This window comes from Protomyctophum bolini (genome assembly GCF_963924005.1).
Source record: "Protomyctophum bolini genome assembly, chromosome: 11".
NCBI classification, from domain to species: Eukaryota; Metazoa; Chordata; class Actinopteri; order Myctophiformes; family Myctophidae; genus Protomyctophum; species Protomyctophum bolini.
Window position 1 is genome coordinate 14,409,246 of NC_137872.1, and position 18,827 is coordinate 14,428,072.

An 18,827-nucleotide genomic window follows, 5' to 3' on the forward strand; every position below is an offset into this window, starting at 1 on the left:
GTTTTTGGGTGCAATTGACAGAAAACCTAAGAAATTACAAAAACCTTTTTCATGTCATGATCCCGTTAAACAAATTGGTGTGAAATCACCATTCTCTCTCTCCCTATGCTCCCCTACTATGTCACGTTTGTCCGTCAAAGTGATGTGATCACAAAGTGCCATGAAAAGGTGCTATTGTATGTTGTATGCTCTATAAAAAAAAGTCTATTTTGTAATGCACATGACGTCGCTTTGACTCTGTCTTGGTTGTCCTTGTGTACAATATGTACAGTATGTGTGTCTTAGGATTCAAACATTTTCATCATGTCACACAGACCATCAAATTGACTTTCACTGAGAGGAAAAAGTCACACATTGGCTACATTACAATATCCTCTGCTCATATACATTTTGTTTTCTTTTGTAGGATCCTGTTTGAGGTCCATCCTTTAGTGTTGTAACAAAAAATATATTTTAGTATAAAGGTGGACAGTACAGTCATATTAATTATACATTTAAGTACATTTTCGCATATAGCCAGCATAGTTTTCTACTCATGTTAATAAGAGGTATACAAGACTGAGATATCCCTCTATGGTACATTGTGAACAGATAAAAATGTATGACTTATTTGTTAATTGTGCAATTAACTAGATAATTCATGCTATGAATCACTATTCAAATATTTAATCGTAGGACGTACTTAAATGAAATTGACTTGTGTCTTAACTGTACACTTCACACTGGTGATATTTAAAATGTTAGGATAGTTAGTCATTAGGCTGGCATGGCCAGACTAATGTCACAGGGGCTATTTTCCCCCTGCACTGGCAGATTTGTCTGGTTTCCAGGCTAGTTAGTGAATTGACTTCTAGTGAAATAAAACATTACATTGATTTGGCTGGGCACCCTAGCCTGTTTATCAGCAGTCCACTCAGAGTGGGCGGGGTCTTTGGGCTGGATCCAGGCTATGGGCACCCTAGCCTCGATACCCAGGCTTTCATTTCATGGGCACCCTGCTTAGAGTTCCATACTATATCAACACCACTAGGTGGCAGAAACGACCCTGTAAGAAGACCTGCATGGCTGCGTCTAATGGTCAACCAGTGGCTCACTGTTGCCTAATTGACCAGTGGCGGAAAGTAACTAAGTAAGTTTTTTTTAACTTACTCAACAACTCAAGTTTTACTCTACTACAGTTATTAGAAAACTTTAGTTACTATCGTAGTTACTTTGTAAACTTGTGAAATGTGGAAATTCTGCATAATGAGTATACTTTTTGCTATTGGTAAGTATATTTTGATGCCAATAGCCTACATTTGTAGGGTTCAGGGTTCTGGGTTGTGCTCCTATAGCCGGATAGGTTAAATGCAGAGGATACATTGCAGTGCACTATGATACAAAAATAACACCCATGTGAAGTGAGGGGCACTTTTATCATCGTACATCATCCAATAGAATTGTATACATAGCCGATTTGCTCTGACACATATAGTTGGTCTCGAAGAACGGCATCAGAGGGGGCATCTTATGGTAGGACACATTGAAACCTATTGCCTTTAATTTATATAGTAATATCTTGTGGTTGACTGTGTCGAAGGCCTTCTGAAAGTCCAGCATGACCATCCTGCAGTACTTGCCTTTGTCAACTTCCTTTTTTATCGTGTCTGTTAGGTATAATAGACAGGACTCGGTAGAGTGCGCCTGGATGTGAACCTTGGCCTCTACCTCCAGCACTTGGGTGGATGTGAACCTTGGCCTCTCTACCTCCACCACCTGGGTGGATGTGAACCTTGGCCTCTCTACCTCCAGCACCTGGGTGGATGTGAACCTTGGCCTCTCTACCTCCACCACCTGGGTGGATGTGAACCTTGGCCTCTCTACCTCCAGCACCTGGGTGGATGTGAGTAATCTTTGACCTCGGTGGGAAACAAGCAACTCATGATGAAATAGAAACTCACACCTCCACCAATGTGGCACGAGTAAGAAGAACCACAATCTTATCCAAGCTTATGTTTCTGGCCTATATTGTATGTAGCTCAGTGTTCTCCATGCAATGTCTCAGAAACCATTTTTATGGGTTGAAAAACAAAAATCACACCTGTGTGAACTGTGAAGTGAGGGGCACTCTTATCATATTATAGCATCATACATCATCTCATTCCGGCCAATCACAATTTGCGTCCTCACTTTTGTCTTCAATGTTTGTGTACACAATGTTTAACACTCAAAACTGGCCATTCTTTGTCAATGGCATTCAATGTTTGTGTTTACACAAACCCTCAAAGCTGGACATATATATAGGAGGGGCTAGTGGCCCTCAAAAAATACACACAAATTCACGAATCAAAAATAAAAGTAAAACTTTTAACGTTCTTTTAGCTTGTAGATCTGTGGTCAATTCATCATTCTGTTTTAGTTTCATCATTCATCATTACACAATTTCATCATTCTGTTTTACACAATAAACTTGTACTTGAGTCAGTACAGATCCATGGTGAAATATTGCTCAACTGCAACATCGCTCAGTCAAATTTGGTAGCTTATGTACTGGCTTTTGAATATAATTACAAATGTTTTCTTTTTTATATCATAATATTGCTGTGTTAAAGTCTTGTCTTTGAAATGTAGAGAGTAAAAGTATGTAAAAACACAAATACCCACGTATTTTATTACTCAAAAACATATGATCATATTCTCTCTACCTCTCTGTCGGGTGGAAACCTCATATGTCCAAAAGTGTTACTTTTCAGGATTTCTCCAAGCTCAAAAGGTTGTTTGTGGATCTGCTACTTTGATGCCTTTGTGTGACGCTGTATACTAGTGTGATCAAGTAGGGCATGAATTCACAAAAAAACAGAATATGGAGTTAAGAGGTATCTGCCCGACAGCAACGAAATACAGTACTCGAGGAAACGTCATTACTACTGCCCATCACTGCTCTCCCTTCGCCTACAATCCCTACATATATGAATAATAACCCTATACAACCAAGCAGAATTACAACAAACCCCACCTTCCAATTAAATCCCATCCCATCTATTCATTTAAAACATTATTTTGTCATGGAATGAAACACGTATTCATTGATCTGGTTTTAGATTTCAGTTTAAAGTCCATCACTCAGTCACTGGCTGCAATAGGCCTCTCATATGAAACCTCCCGGACTAAGAGAGAGACTGAGTGAACCTGGCAATGTTCGCGGTAGGTCAAAAGGCTGCTGTGGTTTTAAAGGACTACTTCACCACTTTTCAACCTGCCTTCATATAATTGGTCCTCACTAATGTTCATGAGAAAATTCAAAATTTTATTTCTACTCAGTCTGTATCTCATAGGAGGGCTGTGGGCCGTTCAGACAACGTCATCATCATCAATGGGGAATCGAAGCTAATAGAAACTGCAGGCTTTCAATTTCTGAAAAGTTGCAATACGATAACGGAAGCCATCGTTCTAATAAAAATAATAAATCGATAATAAAAATCGAATAAAATGTCTGTCTGCCTGCCTGCCTGCCTGCCTGCCTCTCTCTTTTGGGGGGGCCTGTGGGTACCCCAAAGTTACACCAAAATTAAACCAAAATACCCCATTATTGAAGAAAAATAAATTGTCTAGCCCAGGGTCCCCGCCCTACTGTAAATCCGCCGTGATCAACACTGTTTGATTTTTGAGGGGCCCCTCCTATATGTCCATCTTTTTGTGTATGCAAACAGCCAATACACAAACTTAACACAAACATGAAATGCCATTGATAATGGACAACTTTGAGTGTGTAAACACAAACATTACGCAAACACAAACACTGAAGAAAGCCTGGCGTCTGGCGAGGAGGACGCAAATGATGGCATGGAATGATATGATGTACTGTATGATGATAAGAGCGCCCCTCACTTCCCACGGGTGTGATGTTTTATATTATATCGTGGTTGGCTGGCTATAAGATTTACAGATGTGGCCCATTTTTAACAAAATGCCCTCAAATCATGAACGCAGCGTCTAATTGCTGTGAAACATTGTAGGCTATAGTAGCACATTTCCACTACTTTGAGGGAGAGAGAGAGAGAGAGAGAGAGAGAGAGAGAGAGAGAGAGAGAGAGAGAGTACGTGTGTCTGTGCGTGCGTGTGTGTGTGTGTGTGTGTGTGTGTGTGCGCGCGCGCGTTTGTGTGTGTGTGTATTTGGTGCGTCACAGTACATGCGTGCGTGTGTGTCTGTGCGCGCGCAGGGAGGTGACAACCAGACCACCGTTTCCAAGGACGGCGCCGGATTTCTCCCAGAGGGCGGAGGTTCTTTTCGAACCACAGCGAGAAAGAGAGAGAGAGAGTTGATCATTCATAGTTTCTATCCCCAGCATCCTGAACACAACGTCAACAGCGCTCTGCAGACGGACAGTTCTGGCGAGTCTTTCCCTCCACGACCTCCCGCTCCAAGCAGCAACAAGTTGAGAGTAAGAAGAAGGAAACAAAGTGCGCTGGAAAAACTCAAAACAACAACAGAGACAGCCACACACTAACACACGATGCCGAGCAAGAGCGACTATCTCCGCCCGAGGCTGTGCGTCCTGGAGAAGGGCGACAACGGCTACGGCTTCCACCTCCACGGGGAGAAGGGCAAGACGGGCCAGTTCATCCGCCTGGTGGAGGCCGACAGCCCGTCCGAGTGCTCGGGGCTGCGCGCTGGCGACCGCCTGGTGTTTGTCAACGGCGACGCCGTGGACGGCGAGAGCCACCAGCAGGTGGTGTCGCGCATCCGCGCCACGCACGGCCGCCTGGAGCTGGTGGTGGTGGACGCGGACACGGACGCGTTGCTCAAGAAGCACGGCCTCAAGTGTCAGCGGGAGTACGTGACGGACGGTGTCCCGCTGCCCCTGGACGATGAGGAGGAGGAGGATGTGGAGGAAGGAGAGGTAGAGCAGGGCAGTCATTTGGGGCATCCTGGACTGGTGTTCACATTTCGTCATTTAATTTCGTCCTTTGGGGCATCCTGGTAGTCACATTTTCGTCATTTAAATTCGTAATTTGAATTCCTCATTTGTGGCATCCTAGTTTTCATATTTAATTCCGTCATTTAAATTCGTCCTTTGGGGCATCCTGGTGTTCACATTTTCGTAATTTTAATTCGTAATTTTAATCCTCATTTGCGGCATCCTGCTGGTGTTCACATTTTTAATCTTAAATTAAATTCAGTTATTTTATATTGAATATTGTTGTCCTCAACTCTGAAGCATGTTTTTTTTTCTCAGATTAACCAGCTGATTTCATTGCAATCCATCTCCATCTCCATACATTATACGTGTTTTATTGTTTAACGCAACCATTCATTTATTAACCACTTTCAACGTGGCATGGTAGGCTCCATAGGCGAACATTTTCAAACATTTTAGCCCCCACAAATAAACAGTGGAAAAATAGAAAATCTAGCTTGTTGTAGATCTACTATTTTTGCTTTTCATATTAGAAATGAGGCTATATGGGAACAATAATTTACCCCCATTTCTTTCTGACGTTCCGCCTCTGAGGTAGAGGAGGAGGAACTGCAGCAGTGTACGGAGGACAACGGGATGATGGTGATGGTGATGATGACGCCGCGGGAGTCGTCGCCGTGCACCACGCCGGTCCCACTCCCACGAGACTCGGAGAACGGCAACGGAGAGATCCACGTCCACGGCGACAAGAAGCTGAGCATCGACTCTGAGAAGGTCAGTTCGGTCCCGGAGACCTCACCTCCTCTCAGGGGGTCCTTGAGGGGGTTCACTTCCAAGGAGTCCCCTGTAGACCTCACCTCCTCTCAGGGGGTCCTTGAGGGGGTTCACTTCCAAGGAGTCCCGTGTAGCCAAACAACCCATTCAGACGTCATGCCTCATGCCTCCTAAATCACTAGTTTCTTCTCACGCTTTTTCAAGATCTTTCAATGAAAAAAATAAAAAATAGCACAATTTGAAACATTTTGGAAAATTGTGGAATGGTGGAAAACGCATCTTAATATTGGAGGTCCCTGGCTCAAGATTGTAGCGGGGGGGGGGGGGGGGGGGGGGTCCCGAAGAGGTGTGAGAAGTCTATTAAAGTAGGGACAGGTTGTTTTGTGCAAGTCAGTCCTACAATACTTGACTCTGAGCCGGGTGTACTGTATGCTGAAAGTACACTGGGAGAGAGTAGAATGCTTTGTACTCTGAGGGTCAAACTGAGAGTACTGAGACAGTGTCAGAGAGTACACAGTGGTTCCATTTGGACGCTCTCACATTGGGCCTGTGTTTGACTGTGTGCGTAATGTGTGAGAGATTGCTTCCCCCACCTGTGCTCCGTGCAGCCAGGCCTCATTTTAAATGGAGACGTTAGTAGAGAAGATGCTCTCACTATACAATAGCTTCTCGGCATTTAAATTGCATCCAGAGTCCCACTTCAGTGTACAGGCAGGCAGCATGCACACAAATGAGTTTTAACTCATTATACACTGTCGAATCCAGAGTGTTATTATTTAATACTCAGGTGTAGAAATGATACAGGCACTATAATAGCTGCCTATTAATTGTATTTCGTACACAAAATAGTAATGCTAGTTAACCACTTTCTACCTCGTTTCCCTATTTGGGTGATTATGACCCTATTGGGTCATTATAGGTGGAAAACGTTTGTACGATCAAGTGTAAAATAGTGGTTAGAGGATATTCAGGTTGTTATTATTTTTCTACACAGAGAGAATAGGTGGTCTGTGTGGGTAACATCATTGATATGTACAGCTTGTAGCTACCAGCAGTGGTCTCACACGCTGCTTATTGTTTTGGCCTTGGCAGAGCGGGTCAGGCTGTAGGCGGGCCACTCGGTTGGCCGGACATTTGTTGTGGGCGGGTCCGTCGCTGCAGGGGAACAGAACTGGACAAACAACCTGCTTCAGCCTCGGGTTCAAGTAAACAGTGTCCCAGACTGGGACTGTCTGGCACCCTCTGTCTCTCGCAGGGTCCATCCTTAGTTGACTCCAACCCCATTTATATCTGAGGCCAAGTCTAAAAAAAATGTGTTCTAACAGTTTTATGAAAAACTGATGTTGCTATATATGTAAATGATAGAAAATAAGTAATCTTTTGGTGGAATTACTCCTTTTAAGGTGTCTTTGTCCAATGGAGAAAAGAATGGACATTCAAGCCATCAAGGTTTTTCTTCATGGAATGTTTATTGCAGCAACCCGCTCTCTGTGTACATTGGTTAGTGTGGTTATGCAACAAAGAACATTATGACGACATTGTTCCTCAAGTATAAGCAAAGTGTTTCAGATAAAGTTTGGTCGGAAGAGTTGTGCATTCAATTTAGTTTTCACTTTACGGCATCTTGTATCAAAATATGCTGGAGGCTATGTCTTGAAAGGAACAATACACGGAAATACTGCAAATTCAGAAACATATTATAATTTTATAGCACCTTTGTCAAATGGTCGAGAAGATTAGAGGTTCTATGTTGAAGAACCATTAGAGAACCTCTAAGAACCACAGTCAGAGGACAGGTTCTGTGTAGGCCAGCAGTGCTATGTCCCTTCAACCACACTGAAGAATCACCTAGTGTGATTTGTGATGCAAAGTCAAGCTGAGAGCAGCATTTAGATAAAACAGGAGGCCATCCATACGGAGCAGATTGCATGCCGCACACATTCTTCCGACACTGTGTGTGTGTGTGTGTGTGTGTGTGTGTGTGTGTGTGTGTGTGTGTGTGTGTGTGTGCACGCGCACATGTGCGTGCGTGTGCGTGTGTCTGTCACCAGTAATCTGGCCGTTGTGTTTTGCACAGCAGTCAGAGATAAACACAATGTCAGTGTCAAGTCTAATGACAGACTTAACGCACAACATTGAGAACCAAGGACAAACTGGGATGTTTAGGCTAGGCTCCGGTGACGACAAACACTCTCCTCTTCCTTTGAGTCGAGAAGCGAGGGAAGAAAACAACGTTTTTGAAGTTGCTCGACATTACCACATCAACGACGACGACACAACCACGGTGCATAGTTTTGGTGGCCTTCACTTTTCTTTCTCCTCTTCTCCTAGAAATGCAATCAATGCCCGCTCCACAAAGTCTCTAAACGTTTGTTCTGTGATGAACAGCAGTTGTCAGTGAAACGCGTTCGTTCTCTCATGCTACGGTTAGCTGCCTGTGGATTTCTGACGTGTTGGAAGTGACTTCATCCCTCTCATGTTCTTTGGAGCGTGGCTGTTTGCAAGGCTGAGTCGAGTAGGGCTGCCGCAATATACCGTTTCAGCAGGCCTGCAGCATACAGTACATGTATATCTGTTGAAAGGTATACTTATTTTTGAGCGGTGCACACCGCTCCAATGACTCTCTATGTATGAGTACGAGGTGTATGCATGTTGAGCTTCACACTGAGTACAGTATGAGTACAATACATACACGTACAGTACAGTACAGTACAGTACAGAGTACAGTATGAGTAGTACAGGAGTTCAGTAGGCTACAGTAACAATAACAGTATAGTTGCACCGCTCAGTTTTTTTTTATAAATAAATATATATATATATATATATATATATATATATATATAAGAAAATATTGCCATGTCAATTGTTTCCAAGATTTGTATGCCCTATAGTTAATTTATATTTTTGTCATTCTGTGATATGTCTAATTTAGAAGGCATTTGTAGAGTCAGCCTCAAGGTCTTAATGGGTTAATGTGGTTGCATAGTACTCGTGGAGGAGAGGCTGGCTGTGTAGTCTGGAACATCTGTACCCCCTGCTGTGTTCCGGATGTTTACCCCCGGGGCTGTCTTCATCTCTGTCCCTCTGTGTTCCCTCTATGTCTCTCTCTCTCTCTCTCTCTCTCTCTCTCTCTGTGCCCTCTGTCTCGCTCTCTCTCTCCCCCCACCTCCAGCCTCCCCATCGTCTCCCTCTCCCTGTCTCTCTCTTTCTATCTCTCTCTAAAGTCCACAGTATTTCTGTCCATTTCGTGTGTTTATTGTTTATAAATTATAAGTATCTCTTTCTCTCCTGCCCTGCCCTCTCTCTCTCCCCCCACCTCCACCCTCCGCATCATCTCCCTCTCCCCGTCTCTCTCTCCATACAGTATCTCTGTCCATTTCTTGTGTTTATCGTTTATAAGTCCGTCCCCCCCCCCCCACTCTCTCTGTTACACACAAAGCTTTCCTTTGCACCGTCTGTACGGTGCCCGTTTGTGTATTATTGTGGCTGATTCGCCTACAGGCGTCTAAACAGTCGTTGGCTGTCCACTGCAGCTCTGCAACCCCCTGAACAACACGCACGCGCACACACACACACACACACACACACACACACACACACACACACACACACACACACACACACATATGCACACACACACACACACACACACACACACACACACACACACGCACACGCACGTGTCGTGTACATGTGTTCTTGTTATTTTTATGAAAAGAAGGTTTCACTTCCTAATTTGCCAACATCACTTTTGCGCCTGTGGTTGAACGAACGAGTGATGATAATGAGACGGAAATGTGACATAATAGTGATGGTGTCTGTGACAAACAAGTTTGTCAGCAGGTGGCTCCTGAGTGCTCCACAATGATGACACATTGTAACACTAAAGTATGTAAAAAAAGATTGTGAATACAAATCCCAATCTCTATTCAGTAAGGGATAATTGAGCAGTTGAAACGAAAAACCATCTAAGTCTATATAATTTATTCTGACCCCTCCCCGAAAAGGCCTATCTGTATTGAATCGCAAGCCAGAGGGAAGTGGTCCCGACACAAACAACGCCACTCCTTTTTTACATAGTGTGCGGGTTACCTTCTCTTTTCCTATGTCACTTTTTGAACCCAGCACCTCCACGAAGTGATGTGCGTATTTTACTATAGTACCTACCCTAGGGGACATGGAGAGAACATGCAAACTCCCTTTTGGAAACCCCACCTTGGGTTTGGGCACCGATGAAAACACACCCCCAGCGCCCACAGCGTCCCCTCGTGGGGATCAAACCCATGCCCCTGCAACAACGACACTCCTAAGAAACTCTTTGGAGAACTCTATAAAGAAAGTGTTTCTCGCTCGGGTGTTTTGTACAGAGTTGTGTGTTTTTCTGGAATTCTCAGCCTGCATCCTGTCGAGCATTCCTCATGCCCTCCCTGTGGCCTACGCACTACGCAGTGACACACACGTGCACGCGTGTGCGCGCGCACACACACACACACACACACACACACACACACACACACACACACACACACACACACACACACACACATACATGTTGGTTTAGCAGTCACGTTGACGTCCGTACGTCTGTGGCTCAGACTTTGAAGCAACACAAAAGAGGGTTCGAAGACGGAACGCCCGCTCCGGAAACGGAGGAAACTCGCTCAAGGTTGCCATAGTTACTCTCATGTGGTGAGTGCTATCTTTGTATTTTGCTTTGTTTTGTGTGTGTGTGTGCGTGCATGCGTGTGTGTGTGTGTGTGTGTGTGTGTGTGTGTGTGTGTGTGTGTGTGTGTGTGTGCGCGTGCGAGTGGATGACAGTAGGTGAAGTTCAACAATGCACGGGGGTGTGTGAAGTAACTAGAATGAGCGATGATGATGATGCAGAAGAAAAACACTGGAAACCTTGTATGTCCAAAACTGTGTGTTCCACTTGACCCAATGTAGTTATTATTTAGTCATAAGCTCTCGTTAATAATCGCTTAAATATGTATAAGACCCACAGACACACTTAAAGGAGTAGTTCACCCAAAAAATGACAGCCCATGAAGCCATGAATTCATGGACATTGGTTTGTTTTCGTCACTCTGCTAAGCCAATAATCCGGTAGGAGACTCAACTGACCTGCATTTGAGTCTCAGTCAGCAAAATGATTGGCTCAGGAATGCGAGAAAAACAAAAATATATCTCCATGAAACTACTTTTTTTAAGCACTATCAACCTGGCCTCTCCATTTTGGGCAAGTCATTATAGGGGAAAGATTCCAAAAGCTCACAACCACTTGCGAGTGACGCGTTATGAGCCTATAGATTTGCTATTTTTCAAATACGGCTTGATTGGTTCAAGGCAGAAAATAGCATTAATTTATGGGGCAAAGATGAAACGTGGACACAGAAGGGTTCAGAGCTCTCGTCCTTCCCTTCACAGTGGGACAAACCATACCGAAAGAAACACAGCGTGATCGCTTCCAAAGGTCATTCATTCTGTGTTTACCAGGCGGAGAAAACCCGAACCTCCCATTGTGAAATGCAGTCACGTACATAGCAGCAGGGGTATTCCCTATCGCCATGGCTGTCGCTCTGACCAGCGTCAATAGTGACACTTTCAGGACGTCGCATTTATTTAAACCAGTGGTTCCCAAGCATTCTTTTTTCCATTTCATGGACCCCCATAACTCTGAGCAAGAGGTTCCATTTGTACACTCTGAGGCCCCTTTTCCACCGGCGTTGAACCGGTTGGGTTCTTTTCCCCCTGAATCAGTTCAGAGTGTTTCCACTGAAAATGAATAGTTAAGTTGCGGAACTGGAACCAGAAAAAATGGCCTCCGGTTCTGTGAAAGCACCAAGGTTCCAAGAATCTATAGAACGGAACCAGTTCCTGAACCAAAGTTATTTTGGTGGAAAATGGGCCCTGGAGTTCCAGACCTGTAAGTTTCCATCCTGAACTCCCTCAAGTAACCCTGAGGGTAGGCTAGAAAGCCTAGAATATGCAAGCTTATTAATTATTAGTCAAGTGACCAATCAAGTGTGCTGAGATATAACAGGCACAATAAATAGAGCATAGTGCCACTTTGTTTTGCCGTTGAGGAAAAAAATCCGACCTGTCTGAAGTGAGTGGTACTGTACTGTACTGTACTGTACACGCCCTCCTCCCTGGCCTGTGTGTGTCTGTGTGTTAGGCTGTGCAACAGTGACACTTGGTGGTGAACAAACGCTATAACGCTATTTTCGTGCTCGGACACAGGGACAGACAGACCCAGGGACACAGCCACAGACATAGCTGTCAAAAAGGGGCCATAGTTTGTATGTAAACAGAGATTCCATAGGGAGCGGTTGAGGTGTGCCAGGCAGGGATCCCATGCACGGTGTTTAGAGAGAGACTACACTCTTCCACAATGACTGGCGGCTCTGCTTACATAAGGCACTAATTACAGGATAGGAATAGGAAGAGCCTGCCGTGTCGAGATGAAATGGACTGTGACAGGATGAGACCTAGTATACATACAGTATATATATATATATATATATATATATATATATATATATATATATATATACATATATATATATATATATATATGTGTGTGTGTGTGTGTGTGTGTGTGTGTGTGTGTGTGTGTGTGTGTTTGTGCTTGTGCTCTGTCTCTATGTGTGTGTGTGTGTGTGTGTGTGTGTGTGTGTGTTGTCCGGTCTCTATGTTCTATATCGAGGCTCAGTATAAAGTTGAGAGGATTCTGCGGGATGTACGTAGAAAACAGGCTCAGGACCACAGAGTCTCTGAATGGGAGAAAGTGAAGGCTGCTATATGTACATTGGCCTCTTCTCTTCTCTTCTCTTCTCTTCTCTTCTCTTCTCTTCTCTTCTCTTCTCTTCTCTTCTCTTCTCTCCTCACTTCACCCTAACTTCTCTCTACCGGATACGGAGCCTCTAATCTGCCCATTCATATAAAAGCAGCTTATTAGAGACCGTGGCTCCTCTGCTGCTTTTAGCACAGACGCTTGGCTTTTTGTCCCTCGCCGTGTTACCATAGACAGGGAGAGTGTGTGTGAGGGATGGTTGCCAGCCACACAGCATAATAAGGTTCTCTAAGCAAATCACCCCCCCCCCTTTGCTGGTTATGTGGGAGGATTCACTCTATATTGGTTTAGCCTCCACTGCGTGGCATTCGGTGTGTGGGTCGACAATGGCATTTTTAATTGGTTTTGTGGACTAGTAGGCATCAGCTGCTAAGGGAAAGGAAACCACGTTTTAACAGTCTACTCGGTATGAATGAGCTCAGTAATCCTGTGGCAGGCCCTTAAAAACATTATTTCTCAGCTGGACCTTTTCAAAAGTGCTACTCTGAGAATATGAACCTACAACTTTGATTATGTACTCGGTGTGTCACAGCGTATATTGACTTATGTTTTGTCTAAGTCAAGTTTAGACTTAAATGTTGGCAGCAATGTGACATTACTGGGTGTGTGCAGTTAAAAGAAAAGGACTGGATGTTTATCCCTCCGAGAGTGCTTCATTCGTCAACCTTCTGATGTCATGTCTTTCCAGAATGGCTGTCATAAGGATAACTATTGGCTAATAATAGAATAAATGTCAACTTTTCATTGCTCGTTTGTCATGTATTGGTGACAGCACGCCAGCCACGCCTACTATGGAGGAGGCTGTGGTCGGAGTATTTTCCAGCTGGCTGGTTCAAAATGTCGGGCCCGGGGACCACCATTGGACCACATGGGGGTCTGTCCGTGGTCTATCAAACTGGGGGGGGGGGTCCTTTGAAATGGAAGAGGTTGAAAGTCTGTGTTCTAGCAGGCTGAAATGGAAGTCTCATCCCCGGCAGGGGCTCTGCCTTGGGCCGGGCCAGCAGTACACAGTTACACAGACTCCAGAAAGCTTAGGGCTGGTTTCCTGTCATTGTTGAGTAGGAGGTAGAACAAACGCAGTCTGCCAGAAAGCCCTTTTTTCTCCTCTCCCCTCCTTGAGCGAGGAGTCTATGAAAACAAGCTGACCAGATTAAACCTATATGCATCAGCTATTTATTATTATTGTATTTTTTTCAATGTATTTTTATTGAGGCTCTGGAATTTTACATCTGTTCAATCGCAATATACAATATACAATCGCAATAAACTTAGAAAAAGTACCACAATACAAACAGACATTATATTAAACGGACAAAAAACTAAAAACTGAAAAAAAATAAAGAAAGGAACATAATAATGACAAGACAAACGCGTACACCACAGTCTTGACATGATTGCACGATTGATTGTCATTACCTCCTTGTACCAATCATCCAGTGTAGCACCCTGCAGTGTCTCTATGAATCCAAAGCTTGATTATGGTCTTTCTCGCTATGTACCGTATAAGAGTATTCCAACTAATTTGGCGTTGTGTCAGGTCCTTGCACTGGATACCTTAGCTGCTAGTTCAAATTATATCCAATCAAGGTGTCCAGCTCATTCTTCACCTCATTCCAAAACACTTGTATCTTTGTACATTTCCAAGCATCAGCTATTTGAAAATAGACGAGTCTTGTATGGGGATCGCTGGCACAAAATATATTCAGATGGTGGTCCGTGGACCAATACTTGGCATGAAAATGTTTGAGAAATGCTGCTTTAAGCAACTACACTTTTGAAACAAGCCAAACAATACACTTGTAGATCTGCTATTTCCACTAGTTTGGGTCCCTACAAACGTCTAATATCTCTTCAGGGTCTCTCGACCTGAAAGGTCTGGGAACCACTGGCTTACATCATACTGTGATGCAACACTGTGAGCCTGTAGACCTGCTATTTGTGATACATTTTGAATAATATGAAATATTGCTGAAGTGGTTCATCTTCTTAACTTGGCATTAGCAACTACCAGTATTTGCAAGCGACTGTATCGAAAAACAAGCCCAAAGTCACTTATAATAAGCGGACCTGACAACACTGGAGGTAGAGGAGAGTTAATTCCTTTAGCTTTCTCTGTGACTTCTCCGTAAACTGCTTTATTGGATCCATCACAGGTGTGGCGGAGAAAAAACTATACGTGAGTGAAATACGTAGAGTAAAATAACAAGGATAACAGGTCGAAGTGCTGAATCATCAGCGGACACTAATAAATTGCAGTTACAGGCTGCTTTCACGTCATTTAATGTATAGGAGAAACAGTAACAGGCCTAGTATGCTTCCTTGGGGAACCCCACAGTTCACTGGGAGGGAGGAGCACAGGGTTCCATTTACATCAAGCACTTGTTTTCATACTTTTCTAGGATGTCATCCAGTTCACAGATGCGTTATCAAAGCCAACCGCCTTCAGCTTATTCAGTAGAGAATTGAATGATTGACGGTGTCAAACACCTTTCAGAGGTCCAGCTGGTGGAGAAACCTCAGTGGAAACCTCATATGTCCAAAACTGTTACTTTTCAGGATTAAAATTCTAAAGCAAAAGTGGCTGATCGAAAAGCTCAAAACGTAGAACCAAGCATTTTTATGCTTGCAGATCTTCTACTTTTGATACTTTTGTGTTACACTGTAGTAGTGTGATCAAGTAGGGCGTTAATTTACGAAAAAACACAAAACTTTAGAATATGGAGAGGAGATAAGATGTTTCTACCCGACAGCAACGATATATCGGATGTAGTCAGTGTAAACAAAAAGGTAGCAGTTTGAACACATCAACAACAGAGCGCACCATGCAGCAGTCTTATGGACACACGCATGCACACACATACACACACACACACACACACACACACACAGCGTAATCCTATGTGTGGTGGCCTGTATTGTGAGGACAGCGTGCACACGTGATGTAACAGTAACACTGTGAGCCTGTATATCTGCTATTTGTGATACATTTTGAATAATATGAAATGTGGCTGAAGTGGTTCATTTGTATACACTCAGAGTCTATTTAGACTCTGGTCTATTTAGCTGGGGACCCCCTGGAGGTCCCCGGACCCCACTTTGGGAACCACTGGACTGTAATAGTTGCCTCTTTTGGAGCTTGTTTTCATAGAGCTGGTGGTCGCTTATTTCTCTCGCAGAATCTGGCAACGCTGGCTACAGTCTGCCTCTGTTGCGTAGTGTTACTAAATGACGATTCGGGGGGCGTAATGTTTTTGGTTTTTTTTGGGCGGTGAAAGGTCACTTCGCCGCGGCTGGCAGCCAATTTGTTCATCAACAGTCACGTGTGGCCTGTAGGATTATACTGCCTGATCCTCTACCTGCTTACTCACCGTGAGCCACTCTAACGGATAAGCCAAAGTCAGTCCCGACGGCCCAAAACATGTAACAGCAACAGATGCTGCACGTGCATAACACACACACACACACACGGAAGGACCGAAGGACGGATGGCGGACGCGTGTGTGCATGCATGGTCCAGGTAGAAAAACAGACACTCTGTAAATCCTCCGGGTTCAGTTATAGGGAACACTTCTTATTTCCTCCAGCTTGGGTGACATGACAGACAGCCCTGCTGCTGCTGGAGAGTGACCATTAAGTACATTCACTCAAGTTACTGTAGCTACTTTAAACCAGGGGTTCCCCACATTTTTCATGTCATGGACCCCCAAATTGACACTAATTAGCCCGGGGACCACCCTTTGGAAAGATATTCCAGTGACCCCCATAAATAAGAGAAGATGTGTGCGGCTCTAGCGGTGATTCTCAACCCGTTTAATTTCAAGGACCCCCATTGACATGCATATTAGTCTACAGACCCCCATTTAATTAATGGCATTTCTATCTCTGGGACGGGCTGTGAATCGGGCTGTCCAATGATTCGATTCGATTCCGATTCTTGCGGTCACGATTCGATTCGAATGGGAATCGAACCACTGCTTTAAACCACCATAATGGAAGAGTGAGCGAGGTCCCCCAGGGCTCTATACTAGTGCCTCTTCTCTTCATAGCTGATCCACAAGCTCACGCCAAGCTGTGAGCTTGCCGATCTGTACAGTGGTACAAAGCTGGGTATTGTGTTGGGGGGAGGGGGGGTTATTTTTGATAAAAAAAATAAAAAGCTTTCCATTGTGTTTGCCTGACACAGGATCAGATACAGTATACTGCATGGGTCTTTCTTACACGCCGTCATTACGCTTACAGTATTGTTTTCATGCCTGGGCGCCTGTCTACAATGTTTCTTTTTTTGTGCATTATGCAGGAGTGTGTGCGTGTGTCTGTGTGTGTGTGTGTGTGTGTGTCTGTGTCCGTGCGTGCGTGTTGATGGAGACGGGGGTAGCATGAAGTATAGCATGTGTGCATGGGCACATGTTTTGGCACATGTGAAAGTGTGTTTGGGCACGGGTGTGTGTGTGTGTATGTGTGTGTGTGTGTGTGTGTGCGCGTGTGTGCATGTGCGTGTGCATGCGTACATGCGTGCGTGTGTGCGACTGTGTATGTGAGAATGTGAGAATGTTTGGGAGTCACCCTTCCCTTCAGTGCTCTGTGTTGATTGTTGCTCTGCGTGTTCCAAGGGAAATGTGTCCACATGACAAGATGGCGTATAGGCGTTTCAACTAAACTTAAAGGATATGTGGATTTATGTGTTTGTGCTCTTTCCTATTTGTGTGTTTCAATTTCAAGTCTGTTATGTAACCTTGTTTAAGAGCACGTATATATATATATATATATACTAACAGAGGAAGGGACCTAGTGTCTATCTGGAAGGTAGGGAGGGAGGATCCATGTAATAACACTCTTAACCCATTACGAGCTGAGGCCGATTCTAAAAGATGTCTTCTGAAATGCTTATGTTTCTGTATCAGTGGTGCTCAAACCTTTTCATGTGAAGGACCTTCGTGCCATGCTGCAAGAAAAAAATTCAGATGAGGGGTCCGTGGCCAAATAAATGTAATTTTGGCGGAAAACGGTTTGAAAACTACAGATCTTTTATTATTTTTAGAATCGGCCCCGGGTCTTAATGGGTTAAAATGAGCAATGGATTTCAACAGTGTATATACATTGGGTTCAAATGGTGTTCCGACGTGGCACAATTATGCATCAAACTGGGGGTCCTGGAGGTGAAAAAGGTCGAGGACCACTGCTTCAGCTCTTAATAATAATCGTTTGAAGAAAGCGCCGAGCGGTGCAGCCGTGCTGAGCTGGTGACGCCGGTTCCAAACAGCAGCGTCAGTGTCTTTCTTCCCCTCGCCTCAACCCACGGCCACCAAAAGGCCCATGGGTCAAGGGCAGAGGAAGGGGAGGGGGGCGGAGAACTGAACCCCAGGGGTGAGGTGTGTGTGTGTGTGTGTGTGGTAGCCTGGTAAGGGGGGGTTAGATCAGGGCAGGAGGCAGTGAGTGGGTGGGTGGGCTTCCCATGGGATGCTGGGCCGTCGGAGACAACGGCAGCGGCATTCCATTCTCCACAAGGTTCGCCACCCCAGGCCCTGACAATGAGGCCGGAGGGCCGCGCCCCGGCCCGGCCACGGGTGGAGGCGGAAATGACTTTCGCCCTGAAATAGACTCAGCCCCCCCGTCCCCACCCCCACCCACCTTCTAGACGCCCTCAGACCCTTGCTAAGCCATTTCTCATCGGCCAAGACAAGAGGAGCCATAGAGTATGACTAAAGCCTAAATCTGATCTACAAGCTTACATCACATTGTTATTCAACACGTTGTGAGCCTGTAGATCTGCTATTTTTGATCCTTTTTCAGTGGTTCATCTTAATTAACCCATTTAGACCTGAGGACGATTATACAAATGTCTTCTAAATCATGACAGTTTTCTGAAATACTTATGTTTCTATATCAGTGGTGCTCAATATTCCATGTCAACGACCCCAACAATTATATGTAATTGGCCATCGACCCCCATCTGAAAATATGTTATTCCAGGAACCCTTCAGAAGAATATATATTCAAAGATTTGCAAGCTCGTAGTGCGGCACTCGTGCCGCGCTATGAGCTTGTAGATCTGCTATTTTTCAATAGTTAAAGTATGACACAATGCTTAAACAAAGTCAACTTAATAAATAAAAAAATAAACGTTTCGAGAAGGGGTTAAGGTTAGAGAGGCTATTTTGCACTGATCATGAATACAGTGTGTCTTGAAATGTTTGACTTGGCCTTTGATGAACTTTGGCCACAAAATATAGTATCCTCGTTAGACAATATAAAACGAGCACATTCAAAGTAGCTGTTCCTGCCTAACTTTGAATTTGTGTTTT

General features: G+C 44.4%; 1 protein-coding gene across 2 annotated transcripts in view; it reads left to right on the forward strand.

Moving 5' to 3' along the window:
• Window positions 1-4,335: 4,335 nt before the first annotated feature.
• The window catches only part of nherf1b (NHERF family PDZ scaffold protein 1b), a 43,214-nt gene continuing 28,722 nt past the window's right edge, over window positions 4,336-18,827 (forward strand). For both annotated transcript variants that reach the window (XM_080775744.1, XM_080775745.1), the window contains exons 1-2: window positions 4,336-4,880; window positions 5,493-5,672. In XM_080775744.1, coding sequence (XP_080631870.1) covers window positions 4,494-4,880; window positions 5,493-5,672 — 567 coding nt within the window. In that variant the 5' untranslated portion in view covers window positions 4,336-4,493. The remainder of the gene's footprint in view (window positions 4,881-5,492; window positions 5,673-18,827) is intronic.